Below are 24,426 nucleotides of genomic sequence, written 5' to 3' on the forward strand. Positions count from 1 at the left end.
AATAACCCTAAAGTAGGGAAGAGATATTAGAGAAACAGGTAAAAAAAGCAGAAGAAGAATAGTGCCGCTTTAGGGCCCAGGCCTATATAGAGGAGGAAGGGAGACGCGTAAGAGGTTAGTAAAGATAGTAAGATAGAGAAAGGAGCTAAAGTAGAATACGTAAGAACGCCAAAAAACCATCTACCGCAATGCAATACTGGTTAGACTAACGCTAAAGAGGTAAATGGGAGTTAAAGGTATAGAGGCTAACTTAGGCAAGATAAACCTAAGCTATAGCATAGTTAATGCTATAGGGGGTAAATACCTAAGGGCTCTAAGAAGGCCTAATAAAGGCAGAAAATATAATAGCAACACTTTTAAGAATAGGAATAATAGGACTAAAAGATTAGCTTTACTGGGTAGGTGTCCTAGTAGATAGCCTAAGATATAAATATGGCTAGCTAAGATAGATACTAAAACACGTAATACTACTATACCCCCTATACACTAATTAAGAAATAATACTCTTAGTAGCTAGTACAGAGAACTATAATATACTGCTCTTAATATAAAAAGGCCTTAAGGTAGTTACCTAGTGGCTTATTAGTTAAAATATACTAAATTAGTTTTAGGTTATAAGGGAAATGGTAATAAAAGGCAAGGGGGTAAGCAGTAGGTGCCCCCTAGTAACTCTACAGTAGTAGAGTAATAGTTTATAATACTAGCGCGTCCGTAGGCTTATTACGGCAGTAGTAGTTCCTAAGGAGGTTAAACAGTAAGGTAGTAGAGCACTATAGGCGACTTGTAGGTGCTAAGTAGGCGAGTCCTAAAAGGCGGGGAGATAGATTACGGGGTTTTCTTATTTTTCTTAAATAGAGTTTTCTCCCTATATGTAAATAAGGAGTAGTCCGCGTGGGCCCAATAGGGATCCGAATTAGACGTTAAGCAATGAATTATTATTACATTCTTACCGTCGGCTCTATACTTAACGACACTAATCTATTAGTCCCAATTATTTAGGCCTGCTAGGATTACAGTGTGCGTCATAATAAGAGTTTTGGATTATTAAGAGGACATTTTAAGGCCTCTACTGTTTAGTTAACAATAGGGTAATTAGGGTTTTAAATTAAAGATAATGCAGTAGATGGCCCGGGCTTATAACTGTCGAACGGATAAGTCACTAAGAAGAACTCTGTCTATTAAATGTGGCTCTAGAGCCTCTATAAATACATAAGAAAAAGGGTAGTAGACTAATTTGGTTACCGTGTCGTTGACCAAGTCGTTAACCAAGTCGTTGACCGAGTCGCTAACCAAGACAGTAGTAAGACATACAAGAACAGGGTGGTGAGTCATAAGGTAGTACCTAAGAGTGACCTCAACGGTCGACAATTTCTATATAAAGTGTTATGATGCCTTAGCCGCCGCGACCCAATATCTTCATATATCTCCAGTTTTGCTGCTGGAAAGTATATCTAGAGTCATCTTGTGTTGGGAGCAACCTGTTAACGGGAGAGTCCTTCCTAAGCCACTCTGACTTTTCTTCTTGGATAAGATTCTCCACGTATTTCTCAAGGTCCTAGCCACCGGCCCGATTACCGCGGCTACGCATTCCGGAATATTAACCTATTAAGTGGAATATAAGAGAGAACTTCTTACATTCGCCGAGCTGCTTAAAATTCAACCAAAATTCCCATGCAGGACTTTCAACCCTGCGCTCTACCGTATGGCGCTGGAAGAAGTAGTGCTAACTAGCGGATTAGTTCCTTGTCTTCTGTTAATAACCTTTCCCATCCTTCCTAATGAGATGGTCTAAATCTCTTCTAGGCTCATCTGGAGATCTGTAAGTTGGCCTAGAATACTGAATCGAGGGGCGAGGGGATGGAGTGACCTTTGCTAAGATGTTTGCATTGTCCACCATATAAATCGGGTTGTTTCTTGCCGTACTCGTTATAGCCCTTAATTCACCGCGAGTATATGAAACCAACAAATTCCTTGGTCATTTCCCAGTATCACCAAAGCTTGCTGTTGGGCCTGTATGAACGTTGTTTGGACAGTCTTGTTCATTTTCTGCAGAGCCACCGGGTGTTCAATATCCGCTAGAGCCGGGGATTCTGTCTGCTACTGGACCGCACCGCCCTGTGTTCCGGCAGGTGCTTGAGATATAAGTGGTGCTGGATCTATTGATGATGGTAGTGGTGCTGACTGTGCTACGGCTGGCGCTGTTATTGATGCTAGATCTTCTGCCTGGGTACTTCCTGCTTGGGCAAGCCCTTTCTGGTCTCTTTTAGCTTTAGCAGCAGCCTCCTTGGCTTCAGTCTCTTGTAACACTCGGTCTCCCCGCTTCTCTGTCCAATAGTGCCTGTACTCTATCATGCCTCATAGTGTACGACGCTCTGGAAGCCCACCGCTGGTTAGCCTATTTATGCAGGGATTTGATTTGAAAAAGCCTACTTTGAATGCGCTGATAACCTATTCTACAGCAATATCTCCACGAGTCTGTTCTTCGCGTCTCCGGTTCTTCTTTCGGGATAATGAGTTGGATAGCTGGTTAATGATTGTGTGTCCGACAGTGCTGTAACTGGTCTGGTTCGCCTATTGGTTGGTTGGTTGGAAAAGCTCCAAAATCGCAACCGGTTCGGAGCTTTGATTGGCTTCCAGCTGGTTGGTTTTGAAGCTCTCTAATTAACCGGGTAACCAGCTAAACCAGTAGAGTTAGGATAGGCTTTTGATGGTGATGATTTGGGTAAGAGCACACGCCACATAGGGAGCCGAAGCCACTAAATCGTTAAGATCTACCACCTTATTTCCGGATACTATTTAAGGGTCGAGCTTGGTGTTGTGCGTCGCCCATTTCTACGCGTCCTATTTCTACGCGTCGCGTTTCTACGCGTCGCCTCCTTACGTCGCCTTACTGCCTTATCCTTATTACCCTTATTTCTACCCACCGCCAATTCGATGGAGGGCTTTATTATTTCAACCAGTCGATCGTTGCATAGAGGAAGAGGCAGCCTTGNAAGTAGTAGTCGTTCTACGNGCAAGGCTCCCACCGCCTCTTAAAAGCGCGCCGGCTAGGGCTCTAGTAGTTAACGAAAAAAGCGCTATAAGGGCGATAAGGGCGATAAGGGCGATGAGGACGATAAGAGCCAGGAGGAAGATAAGGGTAACGAGGAAGACATTGTTAAATATATCGTTGTCGACGATTAATTGTAACCCAACACCATGCCAAGCCTACAGTATATTAAATATCATCTGGTTGAACCGGTTCGGAGCTCTAAGTGGGCTATTGGTTGGTTACAGAGCTCAAATTTGTAACCAACCAGACCAATTACAGCACTGGTGTCCGATCACTTGGTGAGCCTTTGGTGAGCCGCTAGAGAAAGATTTGGTAATTGAATTCAAAGATCTTGTTAAGTGAGTGCTCCTTTCATTCTTCAATATTCTTTGTTCTCCTTAACGTGTATGTTGCTTATAAAATGCAGTAAGGCAAAGAACTGATATTCGCTTCGGTAAATATTATGCTCACTGCGCTATCCTTTGTTCGATGATCGCCAACTCCAAGTGTTCAAACAGAAATTATGAAGATGAGAATGAAACAGGTAGTAGAGATATTTTGGGCTTGAAATAAGACGTTTCGAAGCGCTTGCTTGGGAAGTACCAGAGCACATCTAAAATCGAATTTTTGAATAAGCTAACGTTGGATATCTGATATTTTCTGAATTATCAGCCTTGCTGACGAGCTAAAGCTTGCATTTATCGCCCTATTCAGCTTCAGCTTCGTCAACGTCAAGGTATTCTTCGCTCTCCATGTGCCACATGGAATCGTTGACTTCCTACTAGTCCAAACTCTAGAGGAGTCCTGTAGCCTACTCTGCTCTGCGTCTCTTAGTACCATTCTGCGCTCTTGCAGTTCCATTCGTCGCGGCCTTCTTCTGCTCATCCCCACTCGCAACCGCTTCATTATCATTCATCCAATCCCTTCCTTGACCTGGGCTCTTCCGCCTAAATTGTCCGGCCCCAATAGCAATAACCTCGTCCTCGCTATCACTAGCTTCGATATCTAGTAAAACTGGCATTCGGAATTCACCGGGCTCAAATTCTGCCTTCACGGGCTCAATTGTTAACACATCCACTTCCTCGTCTTCGAGATCTAACCTGCGCTTGTGGATCTCTTCGATTGGCTGAATATCGAACTCATCCTCCCGTTCCACGTACTCCACGTTCTCTTCCACTTCAACAAAATCAGGCGCGAGTGCCGACCAACGCTGCGGTGTGAGAATTGACCAGAGGTATACGCGCCCAGAGTCAACGCCGACAGCTGCTACGAAAGGTCGATAGGGATGCCACTACTAGCTATGTCAGGTTTGCGGTATCTTCAGATTTGTAGGTGCCATACGGACCTCAACAACGGAAAGTTCCTCCTTAGGGCCTTCTAGAATCTTGACTAAACTCCCATGACCTCGTTCCCAAACGTAGATATCGTGATTCATCCAGGTAGATGCTGTGACATATTCTCCGGTGGAGCTGAATGATACGTGGTTCCATGACAAACGATTCACCACATCCTGGAATTTATGTTCCACCTCCAGTCGCATATTCTCGAAATCGACTTTCGGATCCGTCAAATCAGGCAAATGGAGTGTCCTGATAATCCTATCACTTGAATTGACCACGATGTCCCTGCCAGAAGCTGTTGTTCTTATGAAAATAATCAAGTTGTTCGTAAGTCGTGTGGAATACTGGACTTGACGAGTTGCGATGTCGATAATGTTCATCCATCCCTTGTTTGTGCCAGCTAGGATATGCTCACCGGAGGGAGTGAAGACAGTAACCGTGGATGTCTGCTTAGCATCCTGTGCGGCTTGTTTTTCTGTGGCATTCTCTCGTTCTACTTGAGATCGACGCGGCGCAGAGGGAAGGGTTCGCTTGACGGGTATCTCTGAGGATATGTCGACCAGGACAGGCTGGTCTTCGAAGATGGCAGCAACAAAGAGTAGACTGACGCCTAGTGTTAGAGTTGTAAGGCATGTGTAATGGGACTACGAACTGGTTCTTCGGGTGGAGCTCTGCAATGAAGATTGGTGCCTCAAAACGGACGGTCCGCACTCTCGAGCCATCTTTTAGATCCCAGAGAACACATTTCCAGTCCTGAGAAGCGCTTAGAAGGTATCGATCATCGGCTGACCAGCTATGAGAAATCGGTAAGCTGTAATAGAGAGGATAATTGCACGGAACACACCTCAGTGACTGAACCTGACGAGTGTGCCCTCGAAGTTTTCGCGCAACTCCATTGGTCTCGATGTCAAATATAACCACAATGCCATCAAGCTATGTTCCAAAATTAGTCCACAGTACGAAAATTTTATGACGTATCAACGGCATACTCTTCCGGAGGCAAGTAAGTCACCGCGATGGCTAAACCTGATGGAAGTCGAATGCCCGCTGCCTGCGCCGTTAAGTTAGTGCACTGCCCCCGAATGATTTGGGGGATGGTGGACACGTACGAAGTCTACCAGTCAACGCTTCGGGACAATCTTGCGCAAGCACGAAAGGGTCGACGAGGGATAAGTTCATGATAGAAGGGTTGATCAAGGTCGTTCTCGACCATGCAGTGGCGGAAGATGAGGGCGCGGCCGCGCAACAAGCATCTTCATATGAGACGCTCAAGTGAGTCCCGGTCCCGCGCTGGTGAAGAAGAAGTTGGCAGTGAAGGAGTGATTGGTTGGGTTTGCGTATGAGTCTTCTGGCAGTCCGGGTGAATAAAACGCCAAGAATGGGTGGCGGCGCTAGTGCTGTTTCGAGCGCAGAGCCCCAGCAATTCGCCTTTGTCTCTGGCCTCCTGCCTGCGTGAAGGAACTTCATCTTCTCCATCTCCAACCCAACACCACCCACCCAAAGTCTCACTTCCATCAGTGAGCGCGTTCATTCTATCGCTGGGATTGCCTTGTTCGTCACTCTGACGAATCTGACGAGCGCACTCACGCCGCCGCCGCCGCCTGTTTCGGCCGGATCGCGCAGCCCAACCTGTCGCATACTTTGACCCTCCTTTCATTCCTCGTCGCCGTCCCTTCAGCGCGCCTAGCGCATCATACGTCACCCGCGAATTCAACACCATATATTTCCATCAACGGAGGGTTCGTTACGATAAAAGGGAGGCATAGGAGGGGTTAGGACGGAGGTGCTTTGCGCGGGAGCCGTGCCCAGCACGGCCGGCTTCGAAGTGAATTCTTTGCGGATACCTATCCGTCCGCGCGACCATTTCTGCGACTGTTTGATACTTAGATCTCGATAAACACAGCGAAGATGGCGCCAGGGCCTACTATTCCTTCCAAATGCCCCTTACGGACGATCAAGGAGGTCCAGTTTGGCCTCCTTTCACCAGAGGAGATCAAAGCCATGAGTGTGGTACACATCGAGTACCCTGAAACGATGGTTTGTGGTCCCCTTGTATGCCGAAATAAGTCGGAACCGTATCGCTGACTTCTTTGTAGGACGAGCAGAAGCAGAAGCCTCGTGATAAGGGTCTGAACGATCCCAAGCTCGGCACAATTGATCGCATGTACACTTGCTCTACATGCAAAGAGGACATTACGACGTGTCCCGGTCATTTCGGCCACATTGAACTCTCTGTGCCAGTTTTTCATGTTGGTGAGTATTCTACACTGAACAAAAGCTGTCGACATCCACTGACTTTGTCGTAGGATTCATCACCAAGATCAAAAAACTCTTAGAGACCGTCTGCCACAATTGCGGGCTGATTTTGGCAGATTACGTGAGTCTACCTCTAGGGGAAGACCATGTTACTGTTTGCCTGCATGACGCTAACACTATTTCTAGAACCACCCGGACTGGAAGGCTGCAATCAGAATTAAGGATCCGAAGAAACGCTTCGATGCTATATGGCGATGTTCCAAAACCAAGAGGACGTGTGAAGTCGAGATCCCCGATGATGAAAAAAAGAGCTCTATCAAGGTCCCACATGGTGGTTGTGGCAACAAGCAACCGGAAATGATTCGGAAAGAAGGTCTGAAGCTCTACGCGATCTACAAAGCGAAGAAGGGAGATGAAGATGAGGGCAAGGGTGACGAGAAGAAGCCGATCTCTCCCCAGGACGCACTGAACATCTTCCGAAACCTATCCGATAACACACTACATCTTTTAGGCCTGAACAAGGACTATGCAAGGCCCGAGTGGATGATCATTTCAGTTCTTCCTGTGCCACCACCTCCGGTTCGGCCTAGTATTTCTGTTGACGGTACCGGTCAGGGCATGCGTGGTGAGGATGATCTGACTTACAAGCTTGGAGATATCATCCGCGCAAATGCTAGAGTACGAGAGTGTATCCACGAAGGATCGCCACAACATATATTGACGGAATTCGAAAGTTTATTACAGTATCATGTCGCAACATACATGGACAATGATATTGCTGGAGTCCCTCAAGCGCTACAAAAATCCGGCAGACCTTTGAAAACAATCCGTGGCCGTCTAAAAGGAAAAGAAGGCCGTCTTCGAGGTAACTTGATGGGCAAGCGTGTAGATTTCTCGGCTCGTACAGTCATTACGGGCGACCCTAATCTATCCCTGGACGAAGTTGGTGTTCCGCGAAGCATTGCTCGAACCTTGACCTATCCTGAAATTGTCACAAAGTTTAATATTAGTCTTCTGACATCCCTTGTGAGAGCTGGCCCAAACACCCACCCCGGCGCAAACTATGTTATTAAGAATGATGGCACGCGAATCGACCTGAAGCATAACAAGCGCCCGGAGGATATCAGACTACAGTATGGCTGGAAAGTTGAACGACACATTGCTGATAACGATGTGATTATCTTCAATCGACAACCATCGCTGCATAAGGAATCCATGATGGGTCATCGGGTCAGGGTTATGCCTTACTCCACTTTCCGCCTTAACCTGTCCGTCACCTCTCCTTACAATGCCGATTTCGATGGCGATGAGATGAATCTTCACGTTCCGCAAAGCGACGAGACACGTGCTGAGATCATGAATCTTTGCATGGTCCCGCTGAATATTGTTTCACCTCAGCGGAACAGTCCACTCATGGGTATCGTTCAAGACACTCTTTGTGGAATTTACAAAATCTGTCGTCGCGACGTTTTTCTCACCAAAGAGCAGGTCATGAACATTATGATGTGGGTACCAGATTGGGATGGAGTTATCCCTCAGCCTTGCATCATCAAGCCACGCCCGAGGTGGACTGGAAAACAAATCATCAGCTTAGTTTTCCCGTCAGGCTTGAACCTTGCTCGTTTAAACAACAACGGTGATAAATGTCCTCTGAAAGATGATGGTCTCTTGATTCATGGAGGCGAACTCATGTTTGGTTTGCTCAATAAGAAGATCGTTGGTGCAAGCGCTGGCGGTGTTATTCACATTATCTTCAACGAGTATGGATGGCAAACTGCGGTTTCCTTCTTTAATGGCGCACAGCGAATTGTGAACTACTGGCTCTTACACAACGGTTTCAGTATTGGTATTGGAGATACCATTCCCGATGAGGCCACTTCGCAGAAGATCCAGGAGGCTGTGTCCATCCAAAAGAAGGAGGTCGAGGAAATTACAAAGGCGGCAACCGAAAACGAGCTTGAGGCATTGCCTGGTATGAACGTGCGCGAGACATTCGAGAGTAAAGTCTCGAAAGCTCTGAATACAGCACGTGACACTGCTGGTAATGATACAGAAAAGAGTCTGAAAGATCTTAATAACGCCATTCAGATGGCGTTGTCTGGGTCCAAAGGCTCGGCTATCAACATTTCGCAAATGACTGCACTTGTGGGCCAACAATCAGTTGAGGGCAAGCGCATCCCATTCGGCTTCAAATACCGATCCTTACCCCATTTTACTAAAGACGACTACTCCCCTGAGGCCAGAGGTTTTGTGGAGAACTCCTATTTGCGAGGTCTTACTCCCACTGAGTTCTTCTTCCACGCCATGGCTGGTCGTGAAGGTCTCATCGACACCGCTGTCAAGACTGCCGAAACTGGTTACATTCAACGTAGATTGGTCAAAGCCCTTGAAGACGTTATGGTCAAGTACGATGGTACTGTCCGCAACTCTCTTGGTGACATTGTAGAGTTCGTATACGGAGAAGACGGCCTAGACGGCGTTTATATCGAAAAGCAGATCGTTGACATTATCACCTGCTCAGATCAAAAGTTTGAACAAAGATTCCGCGTCGACGTCATGGATCCTTCTCTATCACTCTCACCGGATGTCCTTGAGCTTGCACCCGAGATCGCTGGCGAGATCGACGTGCAGCGGTACCTGGATGAAGAATGGGAGCAACTGTTGAAAGACCGCGCATTTATTCGTGATGGTATCGACGACGATAAAGAGGAACTTGCCCTTCCTCTCAATATTGTTCGGATGATTGAAACAGCAAAGACCAAGTTCCGTATCAAAGAAGGTGCAAGGAGCGATCTTCATCCTGTCACAGTCATCCAAAAAGTCAGAGCTCTCCTTGATAAACTGGTCATTGTCCGTGGTGATGACCATCTATCTCTAGAAGCACAAGAGAGCGCTACCATGCTTTTCAAATGCCACCTCCGTTCCCGCTTAGCTTTCAAACGTCTCGTCACGGAGTACTCGCTCAACAGATTAGCTTTTGAAAATGTCATGGGAGATCTCGAGAATCGCTTCGCCAGAGCAGCAGTGTCACCTGGGGAGATGGTTGGTGTCCTCGCAGCCCAATCCATTGGTGAGCCGGCCACTCAAATGACCCTCAACACTTTCCATTTTGCTGGTGTGTCATCCAAGAACGTGACTCTAGGTGTCCCGCGTCTGAAGGAAATTCTCAATGTCGCAACAAACATTAAGACCCCTTCGATGACCGTCTGTCAAGCAGACCCCAATGCTTCACAGCAGCAAGCCAAGATTCTTCGAAGCCGCATTGAACACACCACGCTACGCTCCCTGGCTGAGACATGCGAACTTTACTACGATCCTGATGTCCAGGCAACAGTGATTGATTCCGATGTGGACATGGTCGAATCCTACTTCATCATTCCAGAAGATAATGCGGATACTGAAAGACAATCTAAGTGGCTTCTCCGTATCATTCTTGATCGTAGAAAGCTGCTGGATAAGAGTATCACTGTTGCGGATGTTGCTGCTAAGATCAAAGAGGAATTTGCACCTAATATTGCGGTCATTTTTAGCGATAATAACGCTGATGAACAAGTGCTTCGTGTCCGTTTCGTCTATGATGCATTCCTCAAAGGCGAGGAGGAGGATGAGGATGATCGAGATGAGCGCTGGATGAGAAAACTCGAAAAGCATCTACTTGACGAAGTCAGCCTCCGTGGCGTCCGTGGTGTGGACAGAGCTTTTATTAGAACTGAAGAACGCGTTTATGTTAAAGAGGATGGATCAATCATCAAACGCAAGACCGATCCCATGTGCCAGGAGTGGATCCTCGATACCAGTGGGACAGCTCTTGCAGATGTTCTCGTAGTTGAAGGAGTCGATCCCTATCGAACTTATTCCAACTCATTCGTCGAGATTCTTGGAGTCTTTGGAATTGAAGCTACTAGGGCAGCTTTACTAAAAGAGCTTAAGGCCGTTCTGTCGTTCGATGGTTCATATGTCAATCATCGTCATCTGGCGCTCCTTGTCGACATCATGACCGCTCGTGGTCTACTTATGGCTATCACTCGTCACGGAATCAATCGTGCAGATACTGGTGCCTTGATGCGTTGCTCCTTCGAAGAAACCGTTGAAATCCTCCTTGACGCAGCGGGATGCGGTGAACTTGATGATTGCAAGGGTGTCTCAGAGAACATCATGCTTGGCCAACTCGCTCCAATGGGGACTGGGGAGTTTGAAATGATCATGGATAATGCAATGCTGCTTACCATGATTGAAGACAATTCCCACATGCGTGGTATTGGCGCTGGGGCTGGTACTTACGCTGATAGTGGAGCGGCTACTCCATATGACCTCGGCTCCCCAACTTATGAGGGTGGCGTCGTTGGACCTGATTATGGTGCATCCTTCTCCCCTCTTGCCGCTGCAGGCGGAGACGAAATTGGAGGCTTCAGCGTATATGGCGGTCCTGGGGCCTTTGGAGACGGCGGACTCAGCCCATATGGAGGAGGGCGCAGCCCCGGATACGCTCCTTCAAGTCCGTTTGGCACTAGTCCAACTTCACCAGGCTACTCTCCGACTTCCCCAGGGTATTCGCCTACGTCGCCAGGCATTAGCAGTCCTCGTTTTGGCGCCACATCGCCTGGCTTCTCGGCAACAAGTCCTCAGTACACGCCGACTTCTCCAACGTACTCACCCACATCACCAGCGTATGGAGCTTCCATATCACCTACTTCACCGTCGTACTCGCCAACGTCCCCAAGCTACTCCCCCACATCGCCGTCGTATTCACCTACATCGCCAAGCTACAGCCCGACATCACCAGCGCAAGCTCACCGCGCCACCTCACCCCATTACAGCCCGACGTCTCCTGCCTATAGTCCAACGTCACCTATGTACAGCCCGAGCAGCCCTCAATTTGGCGCTGGAAGTGACAGACGATCACCAACGTCACCTACTTCTCCCAGCTATAGCCCAACTAGCCCGGTGTACAGTCCAACAAGTCCTGCTGCTAATGCATATTCCCCAACCTCGCCGAAATTCTCTCCAACATCGCCAGGTCCGGCACCATATTCTGCAACGTCGCCGAAATGGTCTCCTACTTCGCCGACCTACTCTCCTACGTAAGCTCTCGTATCATTCGGTGGTACTAATTACAGGCTAATGTTGTTACCTAGATCACCTCAACAGTAATGATTCATCTCGACACGCATGGTGCCTGAAGAGGAGAATCATCTCGTAAGGCAAAATAACTTTGTATATCAGCGTTCTTTTTTGGCTAATATCGTGTTTGCAAAAGCTCTTACGCAAACCCAATCATCAAAAACCATACCCGACGACGTACCTTTAACTAGGCCCACGTAGCTGCGGCTTTTCTTTCTCTGTACTATCAATTTTTTTCACTTTCACACATTCTCGAATGCATGAGGGCCTTAAAAACTTGCAATTCCAGTTCTGCATTTTTTTCAGGGGGCAAACAGGAGTGTCCAGGCTTTTAGGTTATTTGCGGCTTGCAACCGAACAGAAAGATCGCGTAATCTGTGGATTTTTTATACAGCGGCGTTTTTGGAGCGGGCGGATGGCGTCTTTTGCATGCATTGCATCAGATATGTGCACCTTATTCTAGAAAGCATTGGACCCGGCCCGTTCCAAATTGAGATTGACAGGGCCTTCGGAAGTCGCGATATTATTTAGTTGGCGGCTTCAGAGGCAGGGGTGGAGGAGGGTTGGTTGGACGACTGACGTGATTGAGGATGCTCATGGAGACTGCCCACGGCTGTTGGGTGAGAGATAGATGGATGATAAGAATCTAGAAATGGCTCGACTAGTTAAATGATCCATGTTCTTGGTGCCTGTGTAATGAAACTTCTTGTCGTACTTCGCACTCACTTACCCACCGCCTTTAATGGTGTAACGTACTAGATGAATTAACACGTTAATTCTGGGAAGTTGTTCCAAGCGTCATATCCGTGCACTCTGTAAAAGTGTTAAATTCCTTCCCGGCGAAGGCTGCGTCACGATAAGACGTAGGTATGGTGATGGGAACGAGACTCTCAAAGGTCGTCGCTAGGAAAAACCTTGCAGTACCAAGCGTCGGTCGATTGATGGGGCTCGGCCGCTATAAAAGTTTGTTATGCCAATAATACACTATATATATTTGGGAAATCACATAAAAGAACAATATCCTCCTCTATAAGTCCGCCTTTCTCCTAAAAGCCAATTAGAGTTAGTAATTCTTAGTATAGTATTATAAAATATTTCTAAACTTCCTCCTATTACTTAGCTATAGTAACTTATAATACTTAGATCTAATTACTATTTATTATTTCCTATTAGTATATATAAGGTCCTATATTTAGACTTTACTTATAAATAAGACTATTTAGTTATTAGGGCTTTATTATAGAGTTTAAAGAGTAGTAAGGCTTAATAGGCTATCTAATTAGGGGCTCTTATTTCTATATAAGATCTCTTAGGTTTACTTTCTTTAAAATCTTATACTATCTTAGATTAACTTATAGAAGTTTATTAATAGGTTATACTAGTATTATTTAAGTCTTAATAAGGAATTTATAGTATAAAAAAAAGCCTTTTCTTTAAATTTATTAGAATTTTAAACTAGCAAACTCTACTCTTTAACTACTACTATTATTATTCCTTTACCTTCTATATCTTTCTTACTAGTCTTTTATTTCTCTCTAAGCTTTCTTTACTTTTATAATATTTAGTACTATAACGCCTATAGCCTTCTAAGCCTTATACAAGTTAAATATCCTTTAAGTATTTAAGGCTAATAATAATAGTATTATCTCTTATAGAGTCTAATACTCTCTATACCTTAGACTAAGTTAAAAAAGTTTAAGTAATATTAGAGAGACTATATACTATTAGTATCCTTTAAAGTAACTTACTTTAGCAATTTACTAATACTAATTTAAAGAGTATTAACCTAGGTATATAACCTTATAATATAGGCTTAATATATTACCTAAAAAGGAGCTCTTGCTGCACCCGGCCCAAAAAGACCAAAACCAACCAAAAAGAACCCTGAAAAACACCTAGAGAATCCCCCTAAGATGTATACATCGCAGGGGAGGCATACGTCAACCGATAGTGGCTCGCACTCGCGCGCAACCGCCAGATCTATGCTTAACAACGGCCCTCTATAACAAAGATGGGCGAATACCACACTATAAAGCGGAAATACCTCTATTAAGAAGGCATCTAATAAAATATAAAGCCTATTAAACGCGTCTAGTATCTAGAATTATAAGGAAGTAACTATTAGCTATAACAAACTAATATAGTTAGTAAAATGGCTCCGCCAGTCTAGCGAACCTTAGGCGCCCCTTTAGTAAACCCTTAATTAAATCCTCTAATGGCTAAGTAAAATTAAAAATAAATAAAACTCCCCTTTACCGGTAAACCGTACCTAGGCCGCTATAGCCGCGCTTTTATAGTATAGGGAACCTACCCCCCTTAAGATAATAACCGGGTATATAATTATAATATAACTAAATATAGAAAAAGTAGAGGGGTTTAGGGGATAATTAGAAATAGAAGTCCTTATGGAGATTTATAAAGAGGTTTATAACGCAGTTATAGTCCAATACCTTAGGAGCGGAGATATTAGAGTTACCCTAAAGGACTAATAGGTAAAGGAATAAGTCATAAGGGTAGGGGATAGGCTAGGAGAACGTATTAGTATAAAAGTACTCTATAAAGACTACCTAGTTAAAGTCCTAGTAGTTCCTATAAGCCTTAGGGTAGAAAAGGGACGCTAGGCGGACAATATAGCAACTATATAGAAGATAGTAAAATATATAGAACGCCTTATACTAGGCCTTAAGATTACCTAAATCTAATAGCTTTAATAGGAAAATGTAAACTAAGTAAATAATAAAAATAATAAGAGGATATAAGGGTCGCTAGAGACTTACTAGGGAGACGCTAGTTAAATATATAGCTCCCTTATCGTTAGTATATATATAATAATAATTCATTACTTAACGTCCAATTTGGATCCCTATTGGGCCTACGCGGACTACTCCTTATATACATATAGGGAGAAAACTCTATTTAAGAAAACCCCGTAATCCATCTCTCTACCTTTTAGGACTCGCCTATAAGGCGCCTACAAGGCGCCTGCGAGTTACCTATAGTGTTCCTACTACCTTACTTTTTAACCTCCTTGGGAACCACTGCTGCCGTAACAAGCCTACGGACGCGCTAGTATTGTAAACTTTACTCTACTGCTATAGAGTCATTAGGGGGCACCCGTTACTCGCCCCCCTACCTTCTATTGCTATTTCCTTTATAACCCAGAACTGGTTTAGTATATTTTAGCTAATAAGCCACTAGGTAACCGCCTTAAGGCCTTTTTATATTAAGAGTAGTGTCTTATAGTTCTCTGTGCTAGCTACTAAAAGTATTGCTTCTTAGTTAGTACGTAAGGGGCATAGCAGTATTACATGCTTTAGTGTCTGTCTTAGCCAGCTATATTTATATCTTAGGCTACCTACTAGGACACCCACCTAGTAGAGCCAGTTTTTTAGTCCTATTACTCCTGTTTTTAAGAGTATTGCTATTATATTTTCTACCTTTATTAGGCCTTCTTAGAGCCCTAGAGTGTTTACCCCCTATAGCGTTAACTATGCTACGGCTTAGGTTCTTTTTACCTTAGTTAACCTCTATACCTTTAACTCCTATATACCTCTCCAGTATTAGTTTAGCCAGTATTATATTACGGTAGTTAGTTTCCTAGCGTTCTTTTATGCTTTACTTTAGCTCTTTTCTCTTTCTTACTATTATCCTTACTGGCCTCTTACGCGTTTCCCTTCCTCCTTTATATAGGCCTGGGCCCTAAAGTAGCACTATTCTTCTTCTGCTTTCTTTACCTGTTTCTCCAATATATTTTCCCTACTTTAGGGTTATTAGTTTGTTCTCCTATAAGGCGCCCTAGGGTCCCTCTATAGTTTATTTAGGTGTGTCTTAATATACTTTATAATATTAGAGTTATATTTCTTTTGCGCCCTTTATATTATAGTGGCTTTAATATATAGTTATAGGGGGGGAATATTAGCTTCCTTCTTAAGCAGTACTGTAGCCGTTCGCTTATATCCGCCTATTATACTCTAGAGGTAGGCTGTTTAGACCTTTTAGAGTAGTTTAAGGAGCGATTTAGGGGGGCCTTTTTTAGATTCTCTAATGGCCTAAATACTGGACCTATATGTTATGGTTGGCCGGATAACTGCTATATATAGTAGGCGTGACCTCTAGAAGTATAGGCCCCATATAGAATTGACGATCTTAGATAATATAATATACTATACTTAGCCCTTATAGGCCGCTTAGGCCGCATATACGCTCTACTAGAGCTTACTATCTACCTATACTCCTAATACTTTTAGGCCCTAAACTAGCTAACCTTTAAAGCCTTAAATGCGAATTATATACTAGAGATCTATAGATTGGTTACGTTTTCTTATAAAATAGATTAGCTGGTACTTCTCTAGTAAGAATTGGACTCTATATTGTCTTACCTATTCTATATAGGTATTATAAGCTTTCTCTAGCGTTCTGCAATTCTCTACGGCTGTTAGCCCGTATATAATTAGGTTTATATTATTAATAAAGTCTATCCCCTAGGTCGCCCCTTCCTTAAAGGAGTTAAGTAGGTTGCTTATAAAGAAAAGGAAAAGTATAGGCGAGAGGGGTAATCCTTATGGTATTCCTGTTGCAACTGCAATAGGGGGGCTTTAGTATCCGCTAAAGACTAGTAATATTTCTTTTTAGCCTATAAACCCTTAAATAAATTATATAATCTATTTTAGGAAGCCTTTTACTCTAAGGATGTATAGGAGACGCTTATAGGGTATATTATCGTAGGCGCCACTAATATCTAGGCTAAGCATTGATACTATAAAGTCCCTTCGCATTGCCTATACTAATTTAATAGTAGTAGCAAGTAGCGTAAGTGCTGATAGTGTTAAGCGGTTCTTTCTTGCCCCTATTTAGCTTTATAGTAGTAGGGCGTGTTCCTCTACCGTATCTGCTATATGGTCCGCTATTACCCTTTCTAAGATCTTACTAAGGGTATTCTCTAAGGCAATAGGGCGGTAGCTCCCTAGAAATAAGTAGTCTGCTTTACCTTCTTTATATAGGATAAATATTGTTATAGCTCTTCTAAGTCTTAGGTAGTAGCCTATTATAAAGCATACTCTAGCTATATCTATAAGCTAAGGTGCTATTAGTAGTCCATAGGTCTTTAGGGCTTTATTTAGGATCCTATCTAGTCCTAGTACTATATTATTTAAAAGGCGGCTAATAGTTCTAGCTATTTCTTTGGTTATTATATTACTGTTAACCCTTAGGCAAGTTACCGGTGCTTCGCCCGTAATATCACTAAGGTCTACTAAAGCTGGTTAGGGGGAAAATCTTTCTATAAGGATTTTTGCCTTCTTATTATTGTTGCTTATAGCTAGTAATTTACCTAGTCTTTGCAGGGGCGGAAGGTGTAGGTCTTCTACTAGATATCCTGCCTTTCTTTTTACCTATTTCGCCATCTTCTAAAGACCTTTATTATAGGGGAGGCTTAGGTTAGTAGTATGCTTATTTATAAACCGTCTCTAGCTATTCCTTTCTTCTTTTTTTAGGGTATTCTTTAGCTGGTTTCTTATATCTTTGTAATATCTCTTATCTTTAGGATTATAGCTGCTTATATATTTTCTTCTTGCTTATTATTAGCTAATAATAAGAACCGCGTATTATGCGGACTATGCGTATCGCGTATAGGGGCCCGCTTTTAAGACCGGGTAGTACTCTTTTAACCCATTTTTAATTACTGCCTAGATCCTTTCTAGTCTTTAGTTAATTTCCTTAGGGGTAGCCACTAAGCCTCGCTTATTTGGTATTAGGTGGATTTCTTCTAGGTCTTAAAGTTATTGTTTAACTATGTTAAGGAAGCTGTCTATCTTAAGCTTTCTTATTGCGTATCTTTTACTATTTAATTATGCCTTAATATTTAGATCTAGCTATATTTAAATAGGGATATGGTCTAAAGCAAGTACCTATTCTTCTTTGGGGTTACACCTTTTAAGTCTCTAATATAGGCCTTCGTCTATAAATATAAGGTTAATTATGCTTCTAGCGGTGCCTTATTACCATATAATTACTCCTAGGGGGGTAGCTAGCTTAAGGCCCCAGGTGTCTATAGCTTTTAGTAGGCACTCTACCTATCGTTCGGCAGCAATATAGATACCCCTCTACCGTAGGTAGTAGAGGTTTATATCTCCTAATAGGATAAACTCTATATCTTTAGTTTCTAGTAAGCTTATTACTAATATAATATTCTCTGTTTATAGGACCCCTTTAACCCTAGGGTTATATATATTAATAATCTAAACCGGTCCCCTATATATCTAGATTATTATAACTATAATATCTGGGTTAACTGCCTATTATAACTATAAGGATAGGCTAATAGCCTTACTAATTATAAAGCACACGCGTATAGCTGCTTTTGGTTTATATAGGAGCTGGAATCCTTAGGGGCAGTATATTAATTATATATAGGTATTATAATACGGCTCTTGTATAGCAAGGATATAGTATTTCTCTAGGTCTAAGCTATCTAGCAAGGGCCTTACAAGACGGTGGTTTGTATTGCCGCAGTTATACTATATAATAGATAGGTGGCGGACCCCCGGCGGGGGTCCTTCGCCTCTCCTTTATTCCTTACTTCCTCTATTTCCACTTTCTCTAGGATATTTAGAGCTTCTATCTCTTATATCTATATCCTAGTTACTACTTATTTTATATAGAGCTTTTTATTTCCGTGTCTTATATTCCTAGTAGCGCTTCTATATCTAAATCTATTATTATCTTTAGTTCCTCCCCTATTCTTACTAGTTGGCTATATACCCTTTAAGAGTTGGCTATAAATATTATATTTACCGTATTAAGTCTAATTCTTAATTATCCTGGTTTTGAGCTTGCTGTAGCTATCTATAATAATCTTCCTATAGGGCGTCCTCTCCCTTATATCCCCTATAACCCTTATATCCCTATACGGTCTAGTAATATCGCGCGGTGACGCTTCTAGCCCGTTAAGGCTTAGGATAGCTAGCCTAGCCCCCTAGTATTAAAGGTAGGAAATGCTAAAAAAGCACCTACGCCCCCCTAGCTTATCGCCTATTGTTTCTATTTATATAACCTAGCGTGTAGTTATTCCCATAGCTATTAAGCCCTTACCTTCCATCTCCTGTATTTAATGCAGTTTCCTCTCTCCCACGCCTTATATGTACTTTAGTGGCAGTTTACGCATTTTATTTAGTCTTAATTTAAGCAGTTTCTTATATTGTAGGGGCCTGCATAGTGGCCGTAGCATACCTATACTACGCATATAGATTAGGTGTGTCCCTATTATATATAATAGTAGCATTATTTTAGGCGGAGTTTATAGTTATAGAGCCTTGCGTCGTATATAAGGCTATTTATAATGATACCTTTTTAGATAAGGAGTTTTTACATTCCTAGTATATATATACTAATAATAAGGGAGCCATACGTTTAACTAGCGTCTCCTTAGCAAGTCTCCAGCGACCCTTATATTCTTTTATTATTTTTATTATATACTTAGTTTACATTTTCCTATTAAAGCCATTAAATTTAGGTGATCTTAAGTCCTAATATAAGGCGTTCCGTTTATTTTACTATCTTATATATAGTTGCCGTATTATTTACCTAGCGTCCCTTTTCTACCCTAAGGCTTAGGGGAACCACTAGGACTTTAACTAGGTAATCTTTATAAAGCACTTTTATGCTAATACGTTCTCCTAGCCTATTCCCTACCCTTATAGCTCGTTCCTTTACCTGTTGGTCCCTTAGGGTAACTTTAATATCTCCACTCCTAAGGTGTTGGACTGTAACGGCGTTGTGAACCTCTTTATAAATTTCTATAAGGACTTCTATTTCTAATTGTCCCCTAAGCCCCTCTACTTTCTCTATATTTAGTTATATTATAATTATATATCCGGATATTGTCTTTAGGGGGGTAGACTCCCTATACTATAAAGGCACAGCTATAGCGGCCTAGGTGCGGTTTGCTGGTAAAGAGGGGTTTTATTTATTTTTAATTTTACTTAGCCGTTAGAGGATTTAGTTAAGAGTTTACTAGAGAGGCGCCTAAGGTACGCTAGATTAGCGGAGCCATTCTACTAGCTATATTAGTTTATTATAGCTAACGGTCGCTCCCCTATAACTACGGATACTAGACGCGTCTAATAGGCTTTATATTTTGTCAGATGCCTTCTTAATAGAGGTCTTTCCGTTTTATAGTATAGTATTCGCCCGTTCTTATTATGGAGGGCCATTGCTAGGCGTAGTTCTGGTGGGCGCGCGCGAGTGCGAACCACCGTCGTTCGACGTGTATCTCCCCTGCGATGCATATATCTTAGGGGGATTCTCTAGGTGTTTTTCAGGGTTCTTTTGGTTGTTTTTGGTCTTTTTAGGCCGGGTGCAGCAAGAGCTCCTAGGTATGTTATTTAGTATATATATACTAGGAATGCAAAAACTCCTTATTTAAAAAGGAATAATTATAAATAGCCTTATATATAACGTAAGGCTCTACAACTACAGACTACGCCTAAAATAATACTACTACTATATATAATAGGGATATACCTAATCTATATACGCAGTATAGGTGTGCTGCGGCTACTATATAGGCCCCTATAATACAAGACACTACTTAAATTAAGACTAAATAAAATGCGTAAACTGCCACTAAAGTATATATAAGGCGTAGGAGAGAGAAAACTATATTAAATATAAAAGGCGGAAGGTAAGGGCTTAATAGCTGCGGGAATAACTATACGCTAGGTTATATAAATAGAAACAATAGGTAATAAGCTAGGGGGACGTAGGTGCTTTCCTAGCGTTTCCTACCTTTAGTACTAGGGGGCTAGGCTAGCTATCCCAAGCCTTAACGGGCTAGAAGCGGCGCCGCGTAATATTACTAGACTATATAGGGATATAAGGGTTATAGGGGATATAAGGGAGAGGACGCCTAGTAGGAAGACCCCTATAAATAGCTATAGTAAGCTTAAGACCAGGATAATTAAGAATTAGATTTAACGCGGTAAATATAACATTTATAGCCGACCTATAAAGGGCGTATAGCTAGCTAGTAAGAACAGGGGAGGAACTGGAGATAATAATAGATTTAGATATAGAAGCGCTAGTAGGAATATAAGACACGGGAATAGAAAGCTCTATATAAAATAAGTAGTAACTAGGGTATAAATACAAGAGATAGAAGTTCTAAATATCCTAAAGAAAGTAAAAACAGAAGAAGTAAGGAATGAAGAAGAGGCAAAGGACCCTCGCTGGGGGTCTACTACCTATCTATTATATAGTATAACTGCGGCAATATAAACCACCGTCTTATAAGGCCTTTACTAGATAGTCTAGACCTAGAGAAACACTATATCCTTATTATATAAGAGCCGTACTATAATACCTATATATAATTAATATACTGCCCCTAAGGATTTTAGCTCCTATATAAACTAAAAGCAGCCACACGCGTATGCTTTATAATTAGTAAGGCTATTAGCCTATCCTTATAGTTATAGCAGGCAGTTAACCCAGATATTATAGTTATAACAATCCAGATATATAGGGGACTGGTATAAATTATTAATGTGTATAACCCTAGGGTTAAAGGGGTCCTATAAATAGAGAATATTATATTAATAATAAGCTTGTTAGAAACTAAAGGTATAAAGTCTATCCTATTAGGAGATATAAACCTCTACTACCTGCGGTAGGGGGGTATCTATATTACTGCTAATTAATAGGTAAAATACCTACTAAGAGCTATAGACACCTAGGGCCTTAAATTAGCTACCCCCCTAAGAGTAACTATATGGCAACGAGGAACCTCTAGAAGTATAATTGACCTTATATTTATAGACAAAGGCCTATACTAGAGACTTAAAAGGTATAACCCTAAAGAAGAATAGGCACTCGCCTTAGACTATATCCCCATCTAAATATAGCTAGATTTAGATATTAAGGCGTAACTAAGTAGTAAAAGATACGTAATAAGAAAGCTTAAAATAGACAGTTTCCTTAATATAGTTAAACAATAATTCTAAGACTTAGAAGAAATCCACCTAATTCTAAATAAGCGAGGCTTATTAGCTACCCCTAAGGAAATTAACTAAAGACTAGAAAGGATCTAGGCAGCGATTAAAAATGGGCTAGAAGAGTACTACCTAGTCTTAAAACCGGGCCCCTACGCGCGATACGCATGGTCCGTATAATACGCGGTTCTTATTACTAGCTAACGATAAGTAAGAAGGAAATATATAAGTAGCTATAACCCTAAAGATAAGAGACGATATAAAGACACGAGAAACTAGTTAAAGAATACCCTAAAGAAAGAAGTAAGGAATAACTGGAGACGGTTTATAAACGAGCATACTTCTAACCCGAGCCTCCCCTATAATAAGGGCCTTTAGGCTATAGCAAAATAGGTATAAAAAAAAAAGGTAGGGCGCCTAGTAGAAGACCTATACCTACTACCCCTATAAAGAGTAGGGGAATTATAGGCTACTAATAATAATAATAAGAAGGTAAAGATCCTTATAAAGAGGTTCTTCCCCTAACCGGCTCTGGCAGACCTTAGCAACATTATAGGTAAAACACCGGTGACTTACCTAAGGGTCGACAGCGACATAATAATAGAGGAAATGGCTAGAACTATTAACCGCCTTTTAAATAATATAGCACTAGGACTAGATGGGATTCTAAATAAGGCCTTAAAAACCTATAGACTACTTATAGCACCCTAGCTTATAGATATAGCTAGGGTATACTTTGCTATAGGCTACTACCCACGACTTAGAAGATCTATAATGACGGTTATTTTATAGAAAGAAGGTAAAGCAGATTACTTAATCCTAGGAAGCTACCGCCCTATTACCTTAGAAAATACCCTTAGTAAGATCTTAGAAAAGGTAATAGCGGACCACATAGTAGATATGGCTAAGAAATATAACCTACTACTACAAAGCTAAATAGGGGCAAGAAAGAACCGCTTAACACTATTAGCACTTACGCTACTTGCTACCACTATTAAATCCGCATGGGCGATGTGAAGAGACTTTATAGTATTAATGCTCAGCCTAGATATTAGCGGCGCCTATAATAATATACCCTACGAGCGTCTCCTATATATTCTTAGGGCAAAAGGCTTCCCAGAATAGATTATATAATTTATTTAAGGGTTTATAGGTTAGAAAGAAACATTACTAGTTTTTAGCAGATACTAAAGCCCCCTTATTATAGTTGCAATAGGAATACTATAAGGATCACCCCTCTTGCCTATACTCTTCCTTTTCTTTATAAGCAACCTGCTTAATTTCTTTAAGGAAGGGGTAACCTAGGGGATAGGCTTTGTTAATAATATAAACCTAATTATATACGGGCTAATAGCCGTAAAGAATTGCAGAATACTAGAGAAAGCTTATAATACCTATATAGAATAGGCAAGATAATATAGAGTTTAATTCTTACTAGAGAAATACTAGCTAATCTACTTTATAAGAAAACGCAACTAATTTGCAGATCTTTAGCATATAATTTACATCTAAGGCTTTAAGGGTTAACTAGTTTAGGGCCTAAGGGTATTAAGAGTATAGGTAGACAGTAAGCTCTGGTAGAGCGTATATACAATATAAGCGGCCCGTAAGGGCTAAGTATAGTATATTATATTATCTAGGATTATTAATTCTATATAGGGTCTATACTTCTAGAGGTTACGCCTACTATATACAGCAGTTATCCGGCTAACTATAATATATAGGTCCAGTATTTGGGCCATTAGAGAATCTAAGAAAGGCCCCCCTAAATCGCTCCTTAAGCCACTTTAAAAGGTCTAAACAGCCTACCTTTAGAGTATAATAGGCGGATATAAGCGAACGGCTACAGCACTGCTTAAAAAGGAAGCTAATATTCCCCCCCTATAACTATATATTAAAGCCGCTATAATATAAAGGGCGTAAAATAAACGTAACTCTAATATTATAAAGTATATTAAGATACGCCTAAATAAACTATAGAGGGACCTTAGGGCGCCCTATAGGAGAATAAACTAATAACCCTAAAGTAGAGAAGATATATTAGAGAAATAGGTAAAGAAAGTAGAAGAAAAATAGTGCTGCTTTAGGGCCTAGGCCTATATAAAGGAGAAAGGGAGACGCGTAAGAGGCTAGTAAAAATAACAGTAAGAGAGAGAAAGGAGCTAAAGTAGAGTATAAAAGAACGCCGGGAAACCATTTACTATAATATAATACTGGCTAGACTAACGCTAGAGAGGTATATAGGAGTTAAAGGTACAGAGGCTAACTAAGGTAAGAGGAACCTAAGCCGTAGTATGGTTAACGCTATAGGGGGTAAATACTCTAGGGCTCTAAGAAGGCCTAACGAAGGTAGAAAATATAATGGTAATACTTTTAAGAATAGGAATAATAGGACTAAAAGACTAGCTCTACTAGGTAGGTGTCTTAGTAGGTAGCCTAAGATGCGAATGTAGCTGGCTAAGACAGACACTAAAATATGTAATACTGTTATGCCCCTTATACACTAACTAAGAAGTAATGCTCTTAGTAGCTAGTATAGAGAACTATAATATACTACTCTCGATATAAAAAGGCCTTAAGGTAGTTACCTAGTGGCTTATTAGCTAAAATATACTAAACCAGTTCTGGGTTATAAGGGAAATAGTAATAGAGGGTAGGGGGGGCGAGCAACGGGCGCCCCCTAATAACTCTA

General features: G+C 41.9%; 2 protein-coding genes across 2 annotated transcripts; one reads left to right on the forward strand and one right to left on the reverse strand.

Annotated features, from left to right (window-relative positions):
- Nucleotides 1-3,347: 3,347 nt before the first annotated feature.
- K441DRAFT_658675 (WD40 repeat-like protein) lies at nucleotides 3,348-5,700 on the reverse strand. Its single transcript, XM_067648396.1, has 6 exons — nucleotides 5,481-5,700; nucleotides 5,361-5,422; nucleotides 5,216-5,304; nucleotides 5,024-5,164; nucleotides 4,377-4,974; nucleotides 3,348-4,322 (listed from the first exon to the last, which is right to left on the reverse strand). Exons 1-6 carry the CDS (start codon nucleotides 5,548-5,550, stop codon nucleotides 3,843-3,845), a joined length of 1,440 nt encoding a protein of 479 aa, XP_067504777.1. The 5' UTR covers nucleotides 5,551-5,700; the 3' UTR covers nucleotides 3,348-3,842.
- A 579-nt stretch (nucleotides 5,701-6,279) lies between these two features.
- Nucleotides 6,280-11,712, forward strand: K441DRAFT_556407 (DNA-directed RNA polymerase II subunit RPB1; the record flags this gene model as incomplete). Its single annotated transcript, XM_067643322.1, has 4 exons — nucleotides 6,280-6,408; nucleotides 6,468-6,624; nucleotides 6,678-6,748; nucleotides 6,814-11,712. 4 exons carry the CDS (start codon nucleotides 6,280-6,282, stop codon nucleotides 11,710-11,712), a joined length of 5,256 nt encoding a protein of 1,751 aa, XP_067504778.1.
- Between the last annotated feature and the right edge of the window lie 12,714 nt (nucleotides 11,713-24,426).

This window comes from Cenococcum geophilum (genome assembly GCF_001692895.1).
Source record: "Cenococcum geophilum 1.58 unplaced genomic scaffold K441scaffold_17, whole genome shotgun sequence".
NCBI lineage: Eukaryota > Fungi > Ascomycota > Dothideomycetes > Gloniales > Gloniaceae > Cenococcum > Cenococcum geophilum.